Genomic DNA, 18,673 nt, shown 5'->3' on the forward strand with positions numbered 1-18,673 from the left:
TGACTGCTTGTGAGACAATTAGAGTTGACAGTTGTTGACACAGCAGGATTTACTGACTGCTCGTAAGACAATCAGAGTTGACAGTCATTGACACTGCAGGAATTACTGACTGCTTGTAAGACAATTGTTGACAGTCGTTGACACAGCAGGATTTACTGTCTGCTTGTAAGACAATCAGGGTTGACAGTTGTTGACACAGCAGGATTTACTGACTGCTTGTAAGACAACCAGAGTTGACAGTCATTGACACTGCAGGATTTACTGACTGCTTGTAAGACAATCAGAGTTGACAGTCATTGACACTGCAGGAATTACTGACTGCTTGTAAGACAATTAAGGTTGACAGTCTTTGACACAGCAGGATTCTGACTACTTGAAAGACAATCAGAGTTGACAGTCATTGACACAGCAGGATTTACTGACTGCTTGTAAGACAACCAGAGTTGACAGTCATTGACACAGCAGGATTTACAAGACAGTCAGAGTTGACAGTCGTTGACACAGCAGGATTTACTGACAGCTTGTAAGACAACCAGAGTTGACAGTCATTGACACTGCAGGATTTACTGACTGCTTGTAAGACAATCAGAGTTGACAGTCATTGACACTGCAGGATTTACTGACTGCTTGTAAGACAATCAGAGTTGACAGTCATTGACACAGCAGGATTGACTGACTGCTTGTAAGACAACCAGGGTTGACAGTCATTCACACAGCAGGATTTACTGACTGCTTGTAATACAATTATGGTTAACAGTCATTGACACAACAGGATTTACTGACTGCTTGTAAGACAATCAGAGTTGACAGTCATTGTCACAACAGGATTTACTGACTGCTTGTAAGACAACAAAGGTTGACAGTCATTGACACTGCAGGATTTACTGACTGCTTGTAAGACAATTAGGGTTGACAGTCGTTGACACTGCAGGATTTATTGACTGCTTGTAAGACAGTTGGCGTTGACAGTCATTGACACAGCAGGATTTACTGACTGCTTGTAAGACAATCAGAGTTGACAGTTGTTGTCACAGCAGGATTTACTGATTGCTTGTAAGACAATCAGAGTTGACAGTCATTGACACTTCAGGATTTATTGACTGCTTGTAAGACAGTCAATTAGGGTTGACAGTCATTGACACAACAGGATTTACTGACTGCTTGTAAGACAACAAAGGTTGACAGTCATTGACACTGCAGGATTTACTGACTGCTTGTAAGACAACCAGGGTTGACAGTCGTTGACACTGCAGAATTTATTGACTGCTTGTAAGACAGTTGGCGTTGATAGTCATTGACACAGCAGGATTTACTGACTGCTTGTAAGGCAATCAGGGTTGACGGTCATTCACACTTCAGGATTTACTGACTGCTTGTAAGACAGTTAGGGTTGACAGTCATTGACACAGCAGGATTTACTGACTGTTTGTAAGACAATCAGAGTTGACAGTCATTGACACTACAGGATTTACTGGCTGCTTACAAGACAACCAGGGTTGACAGTCAGGATTTGCTGACTGCTTGTAAGACAGTCAGAGTTGACAGTCATTGACACTGCAAGATTTACTGACTGCTTGTAAGACAACCAGGGTTGACAGTCGTTGACACTGCAGGATTTATTGACTGCTTGTAAGGCAATTAGGGTTGACAGCCATTGACACTGCAGGATTTACTCACTGCTTGTAAGACAATCAGAGTTGACAGCCATTGACACTACAGGATTTACTGACTGCTTGTAAGACAATCAGAGTTGACAGTCATTGACACAACAGGATTTACTGACTGCTTGTAAGACAATCAGAGTTGACAGTCATTGACACAACAGGATTTACTGACTGCTTGTAAGACAATCAGAGTTGACAGTCATTGACACTACAGCATTTACTGACTGCTTGTAAGGCAACCAGAGTTGACAGTCATTGACACTGCAGGATGTACTACCTACTTGTTTGCAGATCATATGAATAGAATCCTCTTACCTATACTAAGGCAGTAAGAGCTGATGCTGCAGATGTACTGACTGCTTTTATGGTTAGTAGAGTTGATGCTTGTAAGACAGAGTTGAGAGCATTGACACACTGGAAGATAGACATTGAAACAGAATGGTTTACTTACTTTTCAAAATGAACAAGATTGACTTACTAGGTTTACTGACATAATAAGATAAAAACTGTTAAAAATTCATTGACAGTATTAAAAAGAAATAAGAAATGTAATAGTAATGCTCAGTTGTTTTCTCTGAAGAGATATGAGTCAGTGAACAAGCATTTCATAGTCTCTGTTATATTGTTTTTATACATAACATGCACAAAATTTCTGAGCTTTTGATATTTTTTTCACTTGATGTTGTTAATAGCAACACCTGTATCACACACACATTGAATTGTACCAGAACTGGTGTTACATAAAACAGATACAGATGAAAATTTCTATTACGTAAATACTCAAGACATCATTGTGCCATATGGTTTATGCCTGTGGCTCTTTTATTTCAGTTAACAGGATATAAAAGAATTACAAAAACTTTTGTGAGAATATTTTTCTATTGTATATCTATTTTCATTTTGTTTCTTCATTTTTTATCCTGAAACAAATTGGTCATCACATGTGTTTTTGATTTTGATAAAGGAAAAAATATATACTCAGGGGGCATTGCAGTTTGCATTAGGTAGAAAGAAGCCTAACTTCAAGAAAAAAAAATGTGGGAAGTGTTTAGGGGGTATACTGTAGATGAACAGTAGTGGCTATATTTGTTGTTCTCATGTAGTTTAGTGTATTTGTTGTTACTGGAGAGTACCGAAATTGCATAAGGATAATACAGTGATCAAAAGGAAATTTCCAGTTGACATTATGGTTCCATTACCTTTAGATTGGAGTTACACTCAATCCTGTATATAAAAATCACACTTCAGATAGAAAAAAGGAGCCATTATCGCTTACCACGCTGGACATGATTCAGGTTTTGCCTTTGCGACCAGTGAAGATCATGATCAGCCTGCACAGCCAGTATCTTTTTTCAACAGTTAATGGTACTGTCCAAATTGGAAGATGGACAAGTTCATTATAGAAATTTAGCATGGTATCGCACTTCAGATAGAAAAAAGGAGCCCTTATAATTTTTAGCCTTTTGTTTCACATGGTTTCAAAGATAAGGTTTTGACTGTATTTGATGCCATTGCTGTTTCCATTCTTCCAATGACCTGTTTGGAGTCCAGACAACTACTTATTACTCTAAAATAACTTTTCTACATCAGTCATCATGAGAATGTAACCTCCAAAAATTATTTCTGTTTGATCTCCCAAAATATCTGTATTTAATGAATCTCAAGTTAAACTTTAATGACAATAGTAAGCCAACTTATTCTCAATATAGAAAAAAGAACAAAAAAATTGGAAGGAAAAATATGCCAGTAGTTGTCTTTGTCTGAAGTACAATGCGTGTCTTTGTTATAACCCATTGACCTACGACCACCTGTACACATGTCAGACTTTGCATCCATTCCAAAACCAAAACGTAGAATAATCTTTTTTACATGATGTCTATGTTGTTTAATTTCTATAATGCAAAGAAACAGATTTGAGCATGCCCTGGGCAAAGGACTTGCATACATAATTAACCTTGAACCTGCTGATGGCAAGTGATTCTGCCTTTGCGACCAGTGTAGACCAAGATCAGCCTGCACATCTGTGCAGGCTGATCATGGTCTGCACCATTCGCTATTCAGTCAGTAAATGTTCAGTGAGCACCCCTTCAAATAATAAATGGTATTGCTTAAATTGAATGATGGACCATTCAACTTTAGAAATTCAGCAAGCTAAGGGTTAAATATAGTGTATATAGTGGAAACTTGAAAAATCTTGTCAGAAACAGCAGGCTCAATGTAAAAATAATTTTAACAGTCAGTGTTTATGAGAGGTAACAAAATATGGAACAGCCCTTATGTGCCCCTCTAGCACTAGTCTGAATACCGACTAGATAATCTGAACACAGACTACTCTAGCACCTGCTGAAGCTGAATTTTGTCATTGTATGTTGACTGGACTCCAGGATCATTAAGGACTAGAAAAGCTACCACATGGTACTTAAAACCTGCTCTAGTGACAGTATTTCATAAAATCTGCAAGAAGATCCTTTGGAATCATAGAACACAACCAAGCTTGGTTTGATTTAGTCTGTTCAAAGAGGTAATTAACCCCTAGCCTGCTGCAGGCGAATTTAACAGCCTTTGCAAACAGCTTGGAACCAGATCAGACGCCGATTAAATCGGCGTCTGATCAGGTTCCAAGCTGTTTGCTACTCTGACAATATTTCTTCCAATTTTGGAGCAAATTGAATGAACTTTACAATTTTAGCAGACGACATTTCCAGCAGACGACAATTTATCTAGCATGCTAATGGTTAAATATGCGACAACCTTCAAGCCACCTAGCATCGGCTTAAGGGGAATTCTATTACAGTAAAACTAAATGGACTCCATGATCCCAAAATACTGTAAAATATAACAGCACTGATAACACCAATTAGACCATATTGTAAAGCAGCATATACAAATTAGAGTCAGGTGAGCAATGTAGGACCATCATGGCCTTCTTGTTCATCTGTTGTTTTATAATTTAAATTATAAATTTGAAGTGTCAGATTGTTTCCTGGAATTGTGATGCAATCCCTGAGAATGCACTGACTTGTCACTTTAAAGTCTGATTGAAGATAAGCTGGTGTTACCATCATTTCTTTGGTGTTACCATCATTTCTTTACAAGTTTAAAGTTAATGATAACCCATGTACATGTAACTTGTCTTTGCCTGCCAATATAGCAACATTTTTTGCTACGTCTGTCAACAATTTTTGTGCTCCACAAAATGTTTGGAGGGGCAATTAAATTTGCTCCTGTCCTTGTCCATATGTCTGCTGGCCGATCCACAAAATGTTTTGGAGGAGCAATTAGATTTGCTCTTGTCCTTGTCCATATGTCTTCAGGTTGATCCACAAAATGTTTTGGAGGGGCAATTAGATTTGCTCTTTTCCTTGTCCATATGTCTGCTGGTGGATCCACAAAATGTTTTGGAGGAACAATAAGATTTGCTCTTTTCCTTGTCCATATGTCTGCTGGTGAATCCACAAAATGTTTTGAGGAGTAATTAGATTTGCTCTTGTCAGTGTCCATATGTCTGCTGGTGGATCCACAAAATGTTTGGAGGAGCAATTAGATTTTCTCTTTTCCTTGTCCATATGTCTGCTGGTTGATCCACAAAATGTTTTGGAGGAGCAATTAGATTAATCATTTGTTCTTGTCCTTGTCCATATGTCTGCTGGTGGATCCACAAAATGTTTTGAGGAGCAATTAGATTTGCTCTTGTCCTTGTCCATATGTCTGCTGGCAGATCCACAAAATGTTTTGAAGAGCTTGTCCATAATGTCCGCTGGTGGATCCACAAAATGTTTGGAGGAGCAATTAGATTTGCTCTTGTCCTTGTCCATATGTCTGCCGACGGATAGGTATGTCCGAATTTGTATCATACATTTCCCTAAAAGAGTTTGACCTAGAGACATCAAACCTCTAGCACATTTTTGACTCAGGCATGGGCCATAACTTTGGTATGGGTGACTGAAATCTTTTAACAATGCTAAATAACAATGCTATGAGGTTTGATGCTTCAAGAGAGATGTATGTACTGTAATGTTTAGGGCTTATAAGCCACAAGTATATAGATGATATGCTACATTAACTTCTGACAAATCACTTTCTTGCATCTATTCTACAAATTTAATGACCCTTTCCTTGATAAGCGCTTTGTTCTGCCATTTTTCTCATTATATAATATTGCTTGGATGCAATTGGAAATGAACTGTATAGTTCAAAGATTTATCCAGCCATTTCAGTTCCATTCTCTGGATAAATAATTTCACTACACCCATTTTAAGTTCAAGATACAGGGCAGAGACTAAATTATTATCTTTTTCTACATTGATGACCCAACAACAAGGCAGATATTTAGATAATTTTAAGGTGGAGTGATAAAGAAACTGAAGAACCATAATCATCAGTAAAGTACAATTTTAGGTGCATTTCAAGCAAAGAAATTTCTCCTTTATCAAATAATAAAGATTCTGTTTTCTGTTGTATAAATGTCTTAACATTGGCAATCATATCAACAAATTATAAGTCATCACCTTAGTTCAAATAAGGGATAACAACAAAGAAATAAAGAAGCACTTTTATTGCATGTTTATCAGTGAAATACCAAAATATTAGAGTGAAATATATTTGGTATTTTTTACAATGAAAAAAAAAAATCAAATATATTTTTCACTTGTAAGAAACTGTAAGAGGAGTAAATTTATTCAAACATGGAATGAAAAGAAAATTTGTTTGTTTTACAAGATCAAAATATCTTTCACTCTGGAACTCCGTCTCCTATATTTTCACAAGTGGCTGTGCGAAAATATTGCATCTAGTGTTCACTCGTGAAAGATATTTCAGTCTTGCACTGCAACAAACAAATATCCTCTGTCTACTGTTTAGTATTACTCAAGCCAGTATTAAATTAAATATGTGACTTTTAACAATTTAGCCTTTGTACAAATATAGCTTAATGAACCGTCTGATTTGACATTCTCATTTTCTTATTTTCATGTCTCAGGGATTGCAGTTATCCACAGAGTTCATTTCTAGTGTGAACTAAATTACTTAAAACATGAAAATGTCATTTTTAATGACAGTGGACAAAATTGTTATCCTTAAAATCCCAATTCTGTATGCAAAGAAATGAAACACACATATTCCACAGTGTATAACTGGTAACACAAATGTTCTTGTGACATGGAAATTACTACCCAACCATTAATTTTTGTAGGGAATTGATTTTAATGGTTGTGACCGTAGATGAAATTAAATCTCTTTTACATTAACATTTAAAATCAAAAACAAATTCGCGACCTCGCGTTGGCTTAAACCACAAAGTTTAAGTGTATACAATGTGTGTTTAAATCAATACCGGGATGTTAATTTATACTTCTTGAAGATGTCTCCTACTGGCAATACTTTTACTGCAAAATGGTGTAACAGCTAACTCTACCGTATATCAATGTTACCCTTAAACACAGTGAATTATCTGCCAAGTAGGATAAAAGTATTTATTTGAAGGATTGTCAAGTTAAGTGGATTTCTTCTAAACTACTCAGCAAATCTCTCAGCAGAGTGTCTGCATCTTCTATAACAGCTTTGTATTATTTTTGAGAGGCATTGTGGGAAGATTTCTTCATTATAAGAAAATCTTATTTCATTGTTTTTAAGAAAAGGCGTTTTGTTGTTTATCAGAAAAATATTTTTGTTGTTATAATTGTCATTGACAAGGGGGGCTTGTCACAATAATGCTAAGTTTTAATTATTTCTAAAAAAAATGCATGTAACGCTACAAGGCCTCAAAAATAATTTTTTGTTTCAGTAACGACCAAAAATAGGATAGATAAGTCAGGATATTTTTGTTTGCTCTTTCACAATTTGATAGAAAACCGTCCATTACTTCAAATTACTTGCCTCTCAACGATGTGGGTTCGAGCCTCACTTGAGGCGTTGAATTCTTCATGTGAGGAAACCATCCAGCTGGCTTACGGAAGGTCGGTGGTTCTTCCCAGGTGCTCGCTCATGATGAAATAATGCACGGAGGGGCACCTAGGGTCTTCCTCCACCATTTAAGCTAGAAAGTTGCCACATGACCTATAATTGTGTCGGTGCGACGTTAAACCCAACAAAATAAATAGTCCATCCTTATGGGGAAGTTATCAGTTAGTGTAACTGTTGGTCATTACATAACTACTAAATTATATTCAAATATATCATACAAACAAATAAATATTTTTATGACCCCAGGCATATAGCAGTTCAAATTTCCGTTTGTCCATCTGTCCATATGAACAAGATTGCCTGCAGCCCGCATTAATGACCTGATATAGTTTATACTCACATGCAGCAGACCTACAAACTGACTTGAATATAAATGACCTTGACCCTCATGACCTTCACCTTCAAACTTAAAACCTTAATAAACATTTGTGGTCCTACAGCCCTCATAAATGACCAACTTTAGTTCATACTCGTGCTCAACAAACCTTTCGGCAAGACCTACAAACTTACCTATATGTAGATGACCTTGACCTTCATGTGATCTTCAACTTTAAACTTTTAAACCTCAAGAAATAACATTTTTGGTCATACATCTGAGGGAATGATTTTTGCGTTTTGAAAACATAGCTCCTTGTTTTTATTAGCTACTTTATTCATTCAGTTTCATTTATACTATTTTTTAGCTTAATAATTAAATCAACTTTGGATTGATTTTGATTGATCAATATATTTTTTGTTATCCTAAGTTTATTTTATCTTAATACATATTTTCAGAAACTGACATAATTTATCAACATTGTATGCAATCAATTTGCAATAAACAGGCAACCGCAGAACTGCATATTTCTAGAGCACTTACAGGTCTTCTGCTTCTTGTTAATCTAAGTTGTTTTTTGAATCAGAAACCTGTAACAATATATGCCTGCCACAGCCAGAGAACATGGCATCAATTTAACGGTACATTGAACACTGTTCACTAGGATAATGGTCCTTAAGTACAGAAGTGTGCCAGCCCTCTGATAATTAATTAACATTATTTCTATGATTTTAGTACCGCTTGTATTACAATGTGTACTTTGTACAGTGATGAACTTAGCCTATCATCTTAAGGTTCAAGTAAGAAACACTGCTGCCTCTACAAAAAACATATGACCTTAGGTTAAAGGTAACCACTTCCTAATTAGCAGTAAATTGGATACTTTTCCGATGCATTTATTATGGGACTATGCAGCTTTTAGTATGTTACTAAGAATTTGCCAATGGTACCTGATTATATTATTTGACATTTTAATTGACTTACGTTTTGTTTTATTAAATATTTTTGTATACTAAAATAATATCTTGGTAATAATAAAAAATGATACAGTTTGATACTAATTTCCCATTTGCAAAGAGAGGTTACTGCTTACAGAGATTTTCATAAAAGACTTGAAAGTGTTATCTTTTCTTAAATAGTGAGGTAGTGAAAACTAAACTAATTACGAAGCTATCACGCTATGCCCTTATTAGCAGAATTAGTACAATAATACAGAATTACAAGAATAATTGAAATTCAGAAAGACAAATTGGCTGTCCATGCCAACTATCAACACGGATATTGAAAGACTGTTTGGTCAAAACAGATATGTAATTTAGCATTTGCGTGTCTGTTTAGTAAGAATTTCTTGCATTATACCCAAATGGCATTTCTTAGGTCAGCCAAGGTTCGTCATTTTGCAATCAAAACACCCACCTTGCTTTCCTTAATAAGTTTTCTATGGAGTGACATAGATGGCACTCACAGAACATGTTTTATTCAGCATGTTTCGGAAATAATCAAATAAACGGAGACGAATTTCATGCCAACACCTATAGCTGGTTTTTAAATTTGAAGAATAATTTGGAGTCATCAGTTTGCAAGGCCAATAGAACTAACTGTACAGTCAAACTTTGTTCGCTCGATCTGGATAGGACCACCAAATTTTGTTTGAGTTATTGGTAATTTGAGCCAGCAAACAAGTTATATTATACAGAGATTTTGCCAGACCTTACAATGAGTTTGAGGTAAAGGTGGTGTTCGAATTACCAAAGTTCGAATGAACTAAGTTTGAATGTATTATCCCCCACCTTGAATAATGTTAGGTACCTGATAAGGCTGGGTGCTTAACTACTCGTAGGATTTTGACATAACTTTGTCAGATGTAAGGCCGTGAACTCATGACTCAAAGATTTTATATTAGAGCAATGTCGGCAGTTATCAACACCTTAAGCATTAGCCTAGGATAACTGATTGTTTAATACTTATGATAATCTTAGTTGAAACCATGGTATATTCAACGTTATTAATTATTCATCCGCATCATCAGATAGTCCATATAGCAACAGCTGTAAGGCAATACGAATATAAGATGACCACACATACAAAAAGTCGTGGAGGCAGTTATCGACACCATTCGGCAGTTATCGACACACTAACATCTTTTTTTTAAAAATCAAATAAGTAGTTGACAAACAATATAGTAAGCTACAAGATGAAGAGAAGTCAGTTGTAATGCTTAGAGATATATAAATAAAAATGATAATAAGAACAAGGTGTTTAAGACTTTCCATCATTTTGGCTCTATATTGTATATTGGCCATGTGTATAAGGCCGATGTTTTTTCCTTGATGTTATACACACGTAACTTAAACAAGGAGCAAGTAGACCTAGACTAGCTCTAAACTTAGTATACTGTAGAACTTTCTAAAGCCAATAAAGGACGAAATGCAACAATTTTCAATGTCTAGAACATACCATTGCATACAACTGTAGAGAATATATAAGAAGTGTCCAAGCACCTTAGCCGTACCCTCAAATTTCGTAGCATTTTTCGAGTAAGCTGGGTTAAGTTTTCGTACACAGTTACGCGTCTGTAAACCTGGCCAAATCATGGACCTACTGTTTTTAGTGCTAGTTTAACAGCAGTAGATATAGTTTATATCAGAGTCTAGGTCTGATAATATAGTTAACTGAAAATGTTTTTCAGTAAATTACACTGACAATCGAACAGACACATTAATAAACAGACAGACAGAATCCCTGCTACTTTCTCTAAGAAACTAGGTCGAGTGCTCAATCGCACTTACATTTCAAATTAGGGAAGCTCTAAAAGTCTCTATATATTCTGTTGTGAAAAGATCTATATCAACAGGTTAGGGAAACAATCTGCAGTAGACTGAGTTTTCTAATGGGGTCGAAAACTGCCGACACAATGTATTTATGTCGGTAGATATTGACACCCCATTCTGTCCTGTATCTTTGGCATCTTGGTAATATTTTCCTCCATAATTGCTGTCAAGGACATCATTCTCATCTGTCCCCATGCTGCAAACTTGAAAATAACTGAATTTTCAAAAGCAATTTCAAGGGAGAGAACACTGTCCACCTTACGACTTGCGATAACTCTTTCAAATATTGCTGTAGGAGATACGTCCCATCAGTAAGAACAATATCTTGATGTAAAATGATAGCACGTAGGAGTTTCGCTTAGCCTCAGAACTTGTGATGTCATAAAAATTTCACAGAAAATATTAAAGTCTGTGGCATTAACATTAACGAACTCTTACAATAAAGGTGTCGATAACTGACGACTGTCGGTATTAACCAACATTACTCACAATGATTATAACTTACTGTAGATATTCATTACATAAATTGAACTGAAGTCATGTTTGTTGCTACATTGTACACAGGCTGTAATACAAGTAAAATTAATGTAATATGATATGATAATGATGGCATGTCTGTGTCAAGCATCAACATGCTGATAAACACACGCACATGTTTGCCTTGTATTACACATGTTTGCCTTGTATTGCACATGTTTGCCTTGTATTGCTCATGTTTGCCTTGTATTGCACATGTTTGCCTTGTATTGCACATGTTTGCCTTGTATTGCACATGTTTGCCTTGTATTGCACATGTTTGCCTTGTATTGCACATGTTTGTCTTGTATTGCACATGTTTGCCTTGTATTGACTTTGGTTGCACATCAACCATTGTATGTTACAGAAAATGCAGTGCTAGTCTTTCTAGTGAAAAATCCAGCTGTTTTAGGAGAATGCAGCATTGTAATGATTTGCAATGGAATACCAGAGGTAAAGATGAATGCATTGTACAGGATATAAATTTCTAGGAATTTAATTGTCAAATATGACATCAGCTTATCAGAAAATGTCATAGATAATTATGTTAACAAGCAAGATGCATTTTTAGTTCCATTGTTTGAAATTCTACTCACTCTGGCATTGGCATTGGTATCACAGCTTTGTTAAAGATGTTGTCTTTTTATCACAAACCACTGCATGTATTGAATTGAAATTTCATATAAGGTAATCAAACCAACTGAAATAATAATAAAGATAACTCTTGGTTGAATTTACTTCATACTATAGCCTTTTTTTGTGCCCCCCACCCCCCTCCAAAAGTATTTGACCTAGAGTCACAAAACTTTACAGGAATGTTGGTCAGCATGTGTAGTTGTGCACCTGGGGTTTCGCGTCCGGATTCATTCAGTCATGTAGGAGTTATGGCCCCTGACTTTGTAAATATTGGTCATTTTATTGTCGTGTCGCACCTAGCTCCAAAAGTATTTGACGTAGAGTCACAAAACTTTACAGGAATGTTGGTCAGCATGTGTATTTGTGCACCTGGGGTTTCACGTCCAGATTCTTTCAGTATTGTAGGAGTTATGGCCCCTGACTTTGTAAAAATTGGTCATTTTAGTGTTGTGTCGCGCCTAGCTCCAAAAGTATTTGATGTAGAGTCACAAAACTTTACAGGAATGTTGGTCAGCATGTGTAGTTATGCACCTGGGGTTTCGCGTCCGGATTTATTCAGTTGTGTAAGAGTTATGGCATCCGACTTATTTAAAAAAATTGGTCATTTTAATGTTGTGTCGCGCGTAGCTCCAAAAGTATTCGACCTAGGGTCACCAAAGTTTACAGGAATATTGGTCAGCATGTGCAGTTGTGCACCTGGGGTTTCGCGTCCGGATTCATTCAGTATTGTAGGAGTTATGACCCCTGACTTATTTCGTTTTTTTAAGTTTTTTCATTACACAAGACCAGACTTCTTGTCCAGACTTGCTCAAAAAAAAAGTGTATGAAACATGTATGTTAAAATGTACTTGACCTCGAATCATAAAACAAAGGATTGTTTTATAGCCTGTGAAGTGTTCTCTTTAGGATTTTACTCAGCTAGGCCAGAGTTAGGGCTAACTAAGTGAAAAATACACATAAGGTTCTTAAGTTTGTGTTGCAAACATCTTAAAAATTATTTAACCTGAGTCATAAAACTATGTTACAGTGGCAGGAGGGGGGCACCTGTGTCCTATGGACACACATCTAGTTTTCAATTTGGTTAAAGTTTTTGATAACTAACTACCAAGCTGTAATACTAACACAGTAACAAACTTCATGTATTGGATTAAAACTTGACACAAGGCTTTCTAGCCATCAAACCAACTGAAATAATAAATTCAGATAACTCTTGGTTCAATTTTGTTCAAATTAAATCCCTTTTAATATTAGGAGATTTGGATTAGTTTTGCATTTAACTACATTCAACTTTCAAGCTGTAACATAGTAACAACTATAGTATAATATGTATTGACACAATGCTTCAAAGTCATGAGACCAGTAGTGAAAGAGCAAAGTTAGGTAACTTTTGGTTTGAATTAATGTTGAATATTGTTCTTGTTGTACTTTGAAAATTTGGTAAAGTTTTCAATGCTTGTTACTATTAAACTGTTAATCTGATCTTTCAGTAATAACTGAAACTTTCGCAATGCATCCTTCTTAATCAAACATGCTTACCTAGCAACCAAGTTAGAGAAGTTTTGGCTGAAATAAATTCAAATTAGGGCCTGTATTATACCCCACCAACAAACTGTGTTTGAGTGGTATATATACTAAGTTACTACATGTTGTTAGTCAATATGGAATTGGATAACCTGAGGTAAAAAACTAGGTCACTAAGTCAAATCATAGAAAAACCTTATTGTTCAACAACATTGTTCAGTCCAGCTTTGAAACTCAAGTGAGCTATCTTGGACCATCATGACCTTCCTGTTTTATTTATCTTGCTTCCTACAAGAGGTATCATGTGCTAACCCAGTATATTCCATAACAACATTATATGGTTAGTAATTCCACTTTTGGAAGTTACTGTTTTGTTAGTAATGTCTCTGTTTCTTTGTTTCCCTAGAATGGTCTTTAACCTTTAGCCTGCTAAATTTCTAAAATGGACTGATCAGTCATTCAGTTTGGGCAATACCATTTATTATTCCAAGGGATGTTCACTGAAAATTTACTGACTGAACAGCAAACAGTGTAGGCCATGATCTCTTGGTCTGCTCTAGTCGCAAAGGCAGAATCACTTTCCGCCAGCAGGCTAAAGGTTAAAGACAAATTTTACTGTACTCTTTTGAAAGCTTTTCAACTTGTGTTACGTTGTATACTTTCAGAAAACATTGAGCCTCTGTGTAAATGTATAACAGCAGGATTTTTCGCCAATGCAGCCAAGTTAGACCCCCAAGGTGGCTATAGGACAGTGCGAGATGACCACACCCTATATATACATCCAACATCAGTACTGTATATAGAGCATCCTCCAAAATGGTGAGGACCCTATTTATTTGTAATTAACATGAAATATGCACAACAAAAAGGACCTAAAACAACTTGGGGTTGAGATTAAAATACTGATTTTACAATCAGTTATGCTGACAGCTTTTTTCTTAGTAAAAATTTCCTCAAATGTCTCCATTATTAATAGACCTATTTTTAGCTCGATTTTTGGAGATTATGATTAGACCTATTGGACTTGCCCATGTGTCGGTATTGGCGTCCATGTTGGCATCCCTGTTTGGTTAAGTTTTTTGTGTAAGCTGGTATCTCAGTTACCACTTGTGGGAATGGATTGAAACTTCACACACTTATACACTGTGATAAGCTGACTTACACTACATGGTTCCATAACTCAGTTTTGCTTTTTTACAAAATTATGCCCGTTTTTCCACTCAGCTGTTTTTGGTTAAGTTTTTGTATGTAAGCTGGTATCTCAGTACCTACTAACGGGAATGGATTGAAACTTCACACACTTTTTCACTGTGATGATCTGACATGCAGTGCACAGGTTCCATAACTCTACTTTGCATTTTTACGAAACTGTTCCCCTTTTTTGACTTAGCTCTTTTTGGTTAAGTTTTTGTAAGTAAGCTGGTATCTCAGTATTCACTACTAGGAATGGATTGAAACTTCTGACACTCTGCCTTAAAAGTCACCTTTTGTAACTGTTTCAAACTGCCTGTAGTATGTTGCCTGTTACATGTGTCTCAAACTCTGTGTAATGCCAGTCTCAAACTGCAACACTTTAGATACTAATTCTGTACCTGAAACATTTTAGGGTTGTTTTCAATGAAGTTGTCCAGACAACAAAAGATTACATGAGAGATGTCACAGTTATCAATCCTGACTGGTTATGTGAACTTGCTCCAGATTTCTACCAGTTTGGAACAGTAAGTATTTCTTGTAATGTAAATAAGTTACATGTTTGTGTTTACCCACCCAAAGACTTTTTGGGGGAGATGGGGGCACTTAGATTTGCCCTTGTCCATTTGTCTGCCTAATTTTTGTTGTGCATTATCTCAAAAAGTATTTGACGTAGAGTCATCAAACCTCACAGGATTGTTAGTAAGTATGTGAAGTTGTGTACCCAGTGTTTTAGTTGGTATTTCACACAGTCTGACCAGAATTTTGGCTCTTGACTGAGTCAAAAACATGCATACAGTGAGAGGAGTGGGACACCAGTGACCGATGGACACATATCAGATTCTGTTTATCAGTAAATTGATACAGAAAGTGTTTCTTTTAACATGAACATGCTTCATATTTTCACCAGTAAATTGGAACAGTAAGTATTTCAGGTTATGTGCTGCAGATTTCTACCAGTTTGGAACAGTAAGTATTTCAGGTTATGTGCTGCAGATTTCTACCAGTTTGGAACAGTAAGTGTTTCAGGTTATGTGCTGCAGATTTCTACCAGTTTGGAACAGTAAGTATTTCAGGTTATGTGCTGCAGATTTCTACCAGTTTGGAACAGTAAGTATTTCAGGTTATGTGCTGCAGACCTACCAGTTTGGAACAGTAAGGTTCAGTTTGTGCTGCAGATTATACAGTTGACAGTAGATTCAGTATGTCTCGACTACCAGTTTGGAACAGTAAGTATTCAGGTTATGTCTCAATTTACAGTGGAACAGTAGTTTCAGTAGTGCTGCAGATTCTACCAGTTTGGAACAGTAAGTGTTTCAGGTTATGTTCGCAGATTTCTACCAGTTTGACAGAATTCAGTATCTCAGATTTCTCCAGTTGGAACAGTATATTTCAGGTTATGTGCTCCAGATTTCTACCAGTTTGGAACAGTAAGTGTACCAGTTATGTGAACTTGCTTTTACCAGTTTGGTCGGTCTAAAATAGTGTGTGTGTGTGTGTGTTCAGGTTTAATGTCTTTTTCAACAATTTTTCATAAACGATGGTGTTTATTTATGAGCACAATGCCCAACTTTACAGTGCTGCCACACTGAAATATCACGCTGTAGACACTTGACATGATACCCCACTAAGTCACATTACATTGACACCAGGCTGACCAGTCCTAGCACTATTAGTATCCTCTTAATGCTGAGTGCCAAGCAGGGTAGCTACTTGTACCATTTTTTAGCTTGACTATTCGAAAAATAGGGGAGCTATCCTACTCGCCCCGGCGTCGGCGTTAGCATGTCACACAAATGATAAAGTTTGCGTACCACCCCAAATATTTTCAAAGTCCATTGAGATATTGCTTTCATATTTTGCATACTTGTTTACCATCATGACCCCATTCCGTAAACAGGAGCAGACAACTATATCAAGCATTTTGACTGAATTATGGCCCCTTTTCGACTTAGAATATGCTTATTGTAATGTTAAAGTTTGCGTACCACCCCAAATATTTTCAAAGTCCATTGAGATAGTGCTTTGATATTTTGCATACTTGTTTACCATCATGACCCCAGTCTGTAAACAGGAGCAGACAACTCTGTCAAGCATTTTGACTGAATTATGGCCCCTTTTTGACTTAGAATATGCTTATTGTAATGTTAAAGTTTTACTCATAGCTGATCTGTAGTACCGTTGTGAAGTTCTCTCAGTTTCATTCAAGTGGTTCCTTTTGCCTCTAGCCATGCAGGTTTATTTATTTGGACAATATTCCTTTTATTCTTTCAGGAGAGAGAAATAGCAGCAAAGAGGGCAAGACATGATGATCTTGGCTGACAGTGTTTGAAAGCAATGATGATTTTGAAGTGCCTCTAATTTTACCAAAGGAATATAATTATTAAAACACTAAGAGCAGTTACTACCTGAAACAATACAAAATTTTTGTCATAACAAAAAAAAAAAGAAATTAAGTTGTCTTTTTGTTAATATGCAAGGTGATGTTTTCAAATGTGTCAATTTATGACATCACCAATTCAGAACTCTGGCAAATTTACGACATGTTTTGTTTCGGCTTTTAAGTCATACCAACACAGGTCATATGACTGCTTCCTGGCTTTAATGGTGGGGGTAGACACCAGGTGCCCCTTCTGACATTATTTCAGACATGTGAAGGTAGAACCAACAGCCCTTCATGAGATAGCTAGATGGATGGCTATCTCCTGATGATGGGGGCATTCGTTGCTGAGCGGTTATGGTAGCTGACTTCAAATCACTTGCCCTTCACTGATAAAGGGTTCGAAACCTCACTTTATGTGTAGAATTTTTTCATTTGAGGAAACCATATATCTGGCTTATGGAAGGTCACTGTTGATGGTTCTACCCAAGTGCCCGCTCTTTCCTTAAATAATGCCAAGAGGGGCACCTTGGGTCTTTCCCAAAAGCAGGAAAAGTCAATTTATGTCTTAAATTGAGTCATTGTAACTTCAGCAATTTAGTTTCTAAGACACAACCGTGACAACCAAATGATATTGTTTATGAATCTATGTTGCATTCCTTTTGACAGTTGTAGCATATATAAATGTAAGAACAATTCTTGCACTTTTGCGCTTGCATTGAAACAAAATTTATTGAGCAGTCAACATTTCCATCATGTAAATGACGTCTAAGCAATTGTTGTACTCTGACTATCTACAGGTGCATTTAATTATATAAGAATATGCCTATTATATATATTTGCGTTCATTTCAAAATTCTTTGCCACCCTGTTGACCTATTTGGATGAAAATGATTATTGAGCATTTACTACAGAATAAATAAAAAGAAAAATGGTTCAAAGGCACATACTACTCAGTCATCCTAGGAAGTGTCAAGGTTCTTGGTCAAGTGGTTCTCAAGTTAGAGATCGAAAACAGTTTTCATGCCTCGAGGCCCTGTGAGCTTGACCTTTGACCGAGTGATCTCAAAATCAAGAGGGTCATCTACTCAGCATGTCCAATCATCCTGTGAAGCTTCAAGGTTCTGGGTCAAGCGGTTCTCAAGTAATGAATCAGAATTAGTTTTCCATGTTCTGGTCCCTGTGATCTTGACCTTTGAAAGGTTTAACACAAGATCAGTAGGGATCATCTACTCTGCATGTCCAATCATCCTATGGAGTTTCAGCTTTCTGGGTCAAGTTGTTCTCAAGTTATTGTTTAGTGATGGTTTTCCATGTTGTTGCCCCTGTGACCTTGACCTTCAACCGAGTGATAACTTTATAAATATCATCAATCAGAGCATACTTCTGTTGATACCACAGGAGTGTTAGGGTTTAAAATAGGTATACTGAAGATAGTGATTTCATTCCTTATCCAGCAATTGATGTAGACACATGGAGGACTCAACAAATAATTTATCCCGGTTTCTTTGCAGCTACACAGTCACACATGATTTAAAAGAAGACATTTGACTCATAGTTTAAAGGAGAGTTGTATTGTAACTAGGTTTCGAGCTTTAGGGCCAGCACATAGAACTTACACCTTTACGGTAGTCAAATTCTATAGACGACGGCATAT

General features: G+C 36.5%; 1 protein-coding gene across 1 annotated transcript in view; it reads left to right on the top strand.

Annotated features, from left to right (window-relative positions):
- LOC123548801 (probable ATP-dependent RNA helicase DHX35) overlaps nt 1–17,852 on the top strand; it is a 279,137-nt gene extending 261,285 nt beyond the window's left edge. The window contains exons 23-25 of the mRNA XM_045336345.2: nt 14,111–14,264; nt 15,052–15,163; nt 16,911–17,852. Of these exons, the coding sequence (XP_045192280.2) occupies nt 14,111–14,264; nt 15,052–15,163; nt 16,911–16,958 (314 nt within the window). The 3' untranslated portion in view covers nt 16,959–17,852. The remainder of the gene's footprint in view (nt 1–14,110; nt 14,265–15,051; nt 15,164–16,910) is intronic.
- The last annotated feature ends 821 nt before the right edge of the window (nt 17,853–18,673 follow it).

This window comes from Mercenaria mercenaria, chromosome 6 (assembly GCF_021730395.1).
Source record: "Mercenaria mercenaria strain notata chromosome 6, MADL_Memer_1, whole genome shotgun sequence".
NCBI classification, from domain to species: Eukaryota; Metazoa; Mollusca; class Bivalvia; order Venerida; family Veneridae; genus Mercenaria; species Mercenaria mercenaria.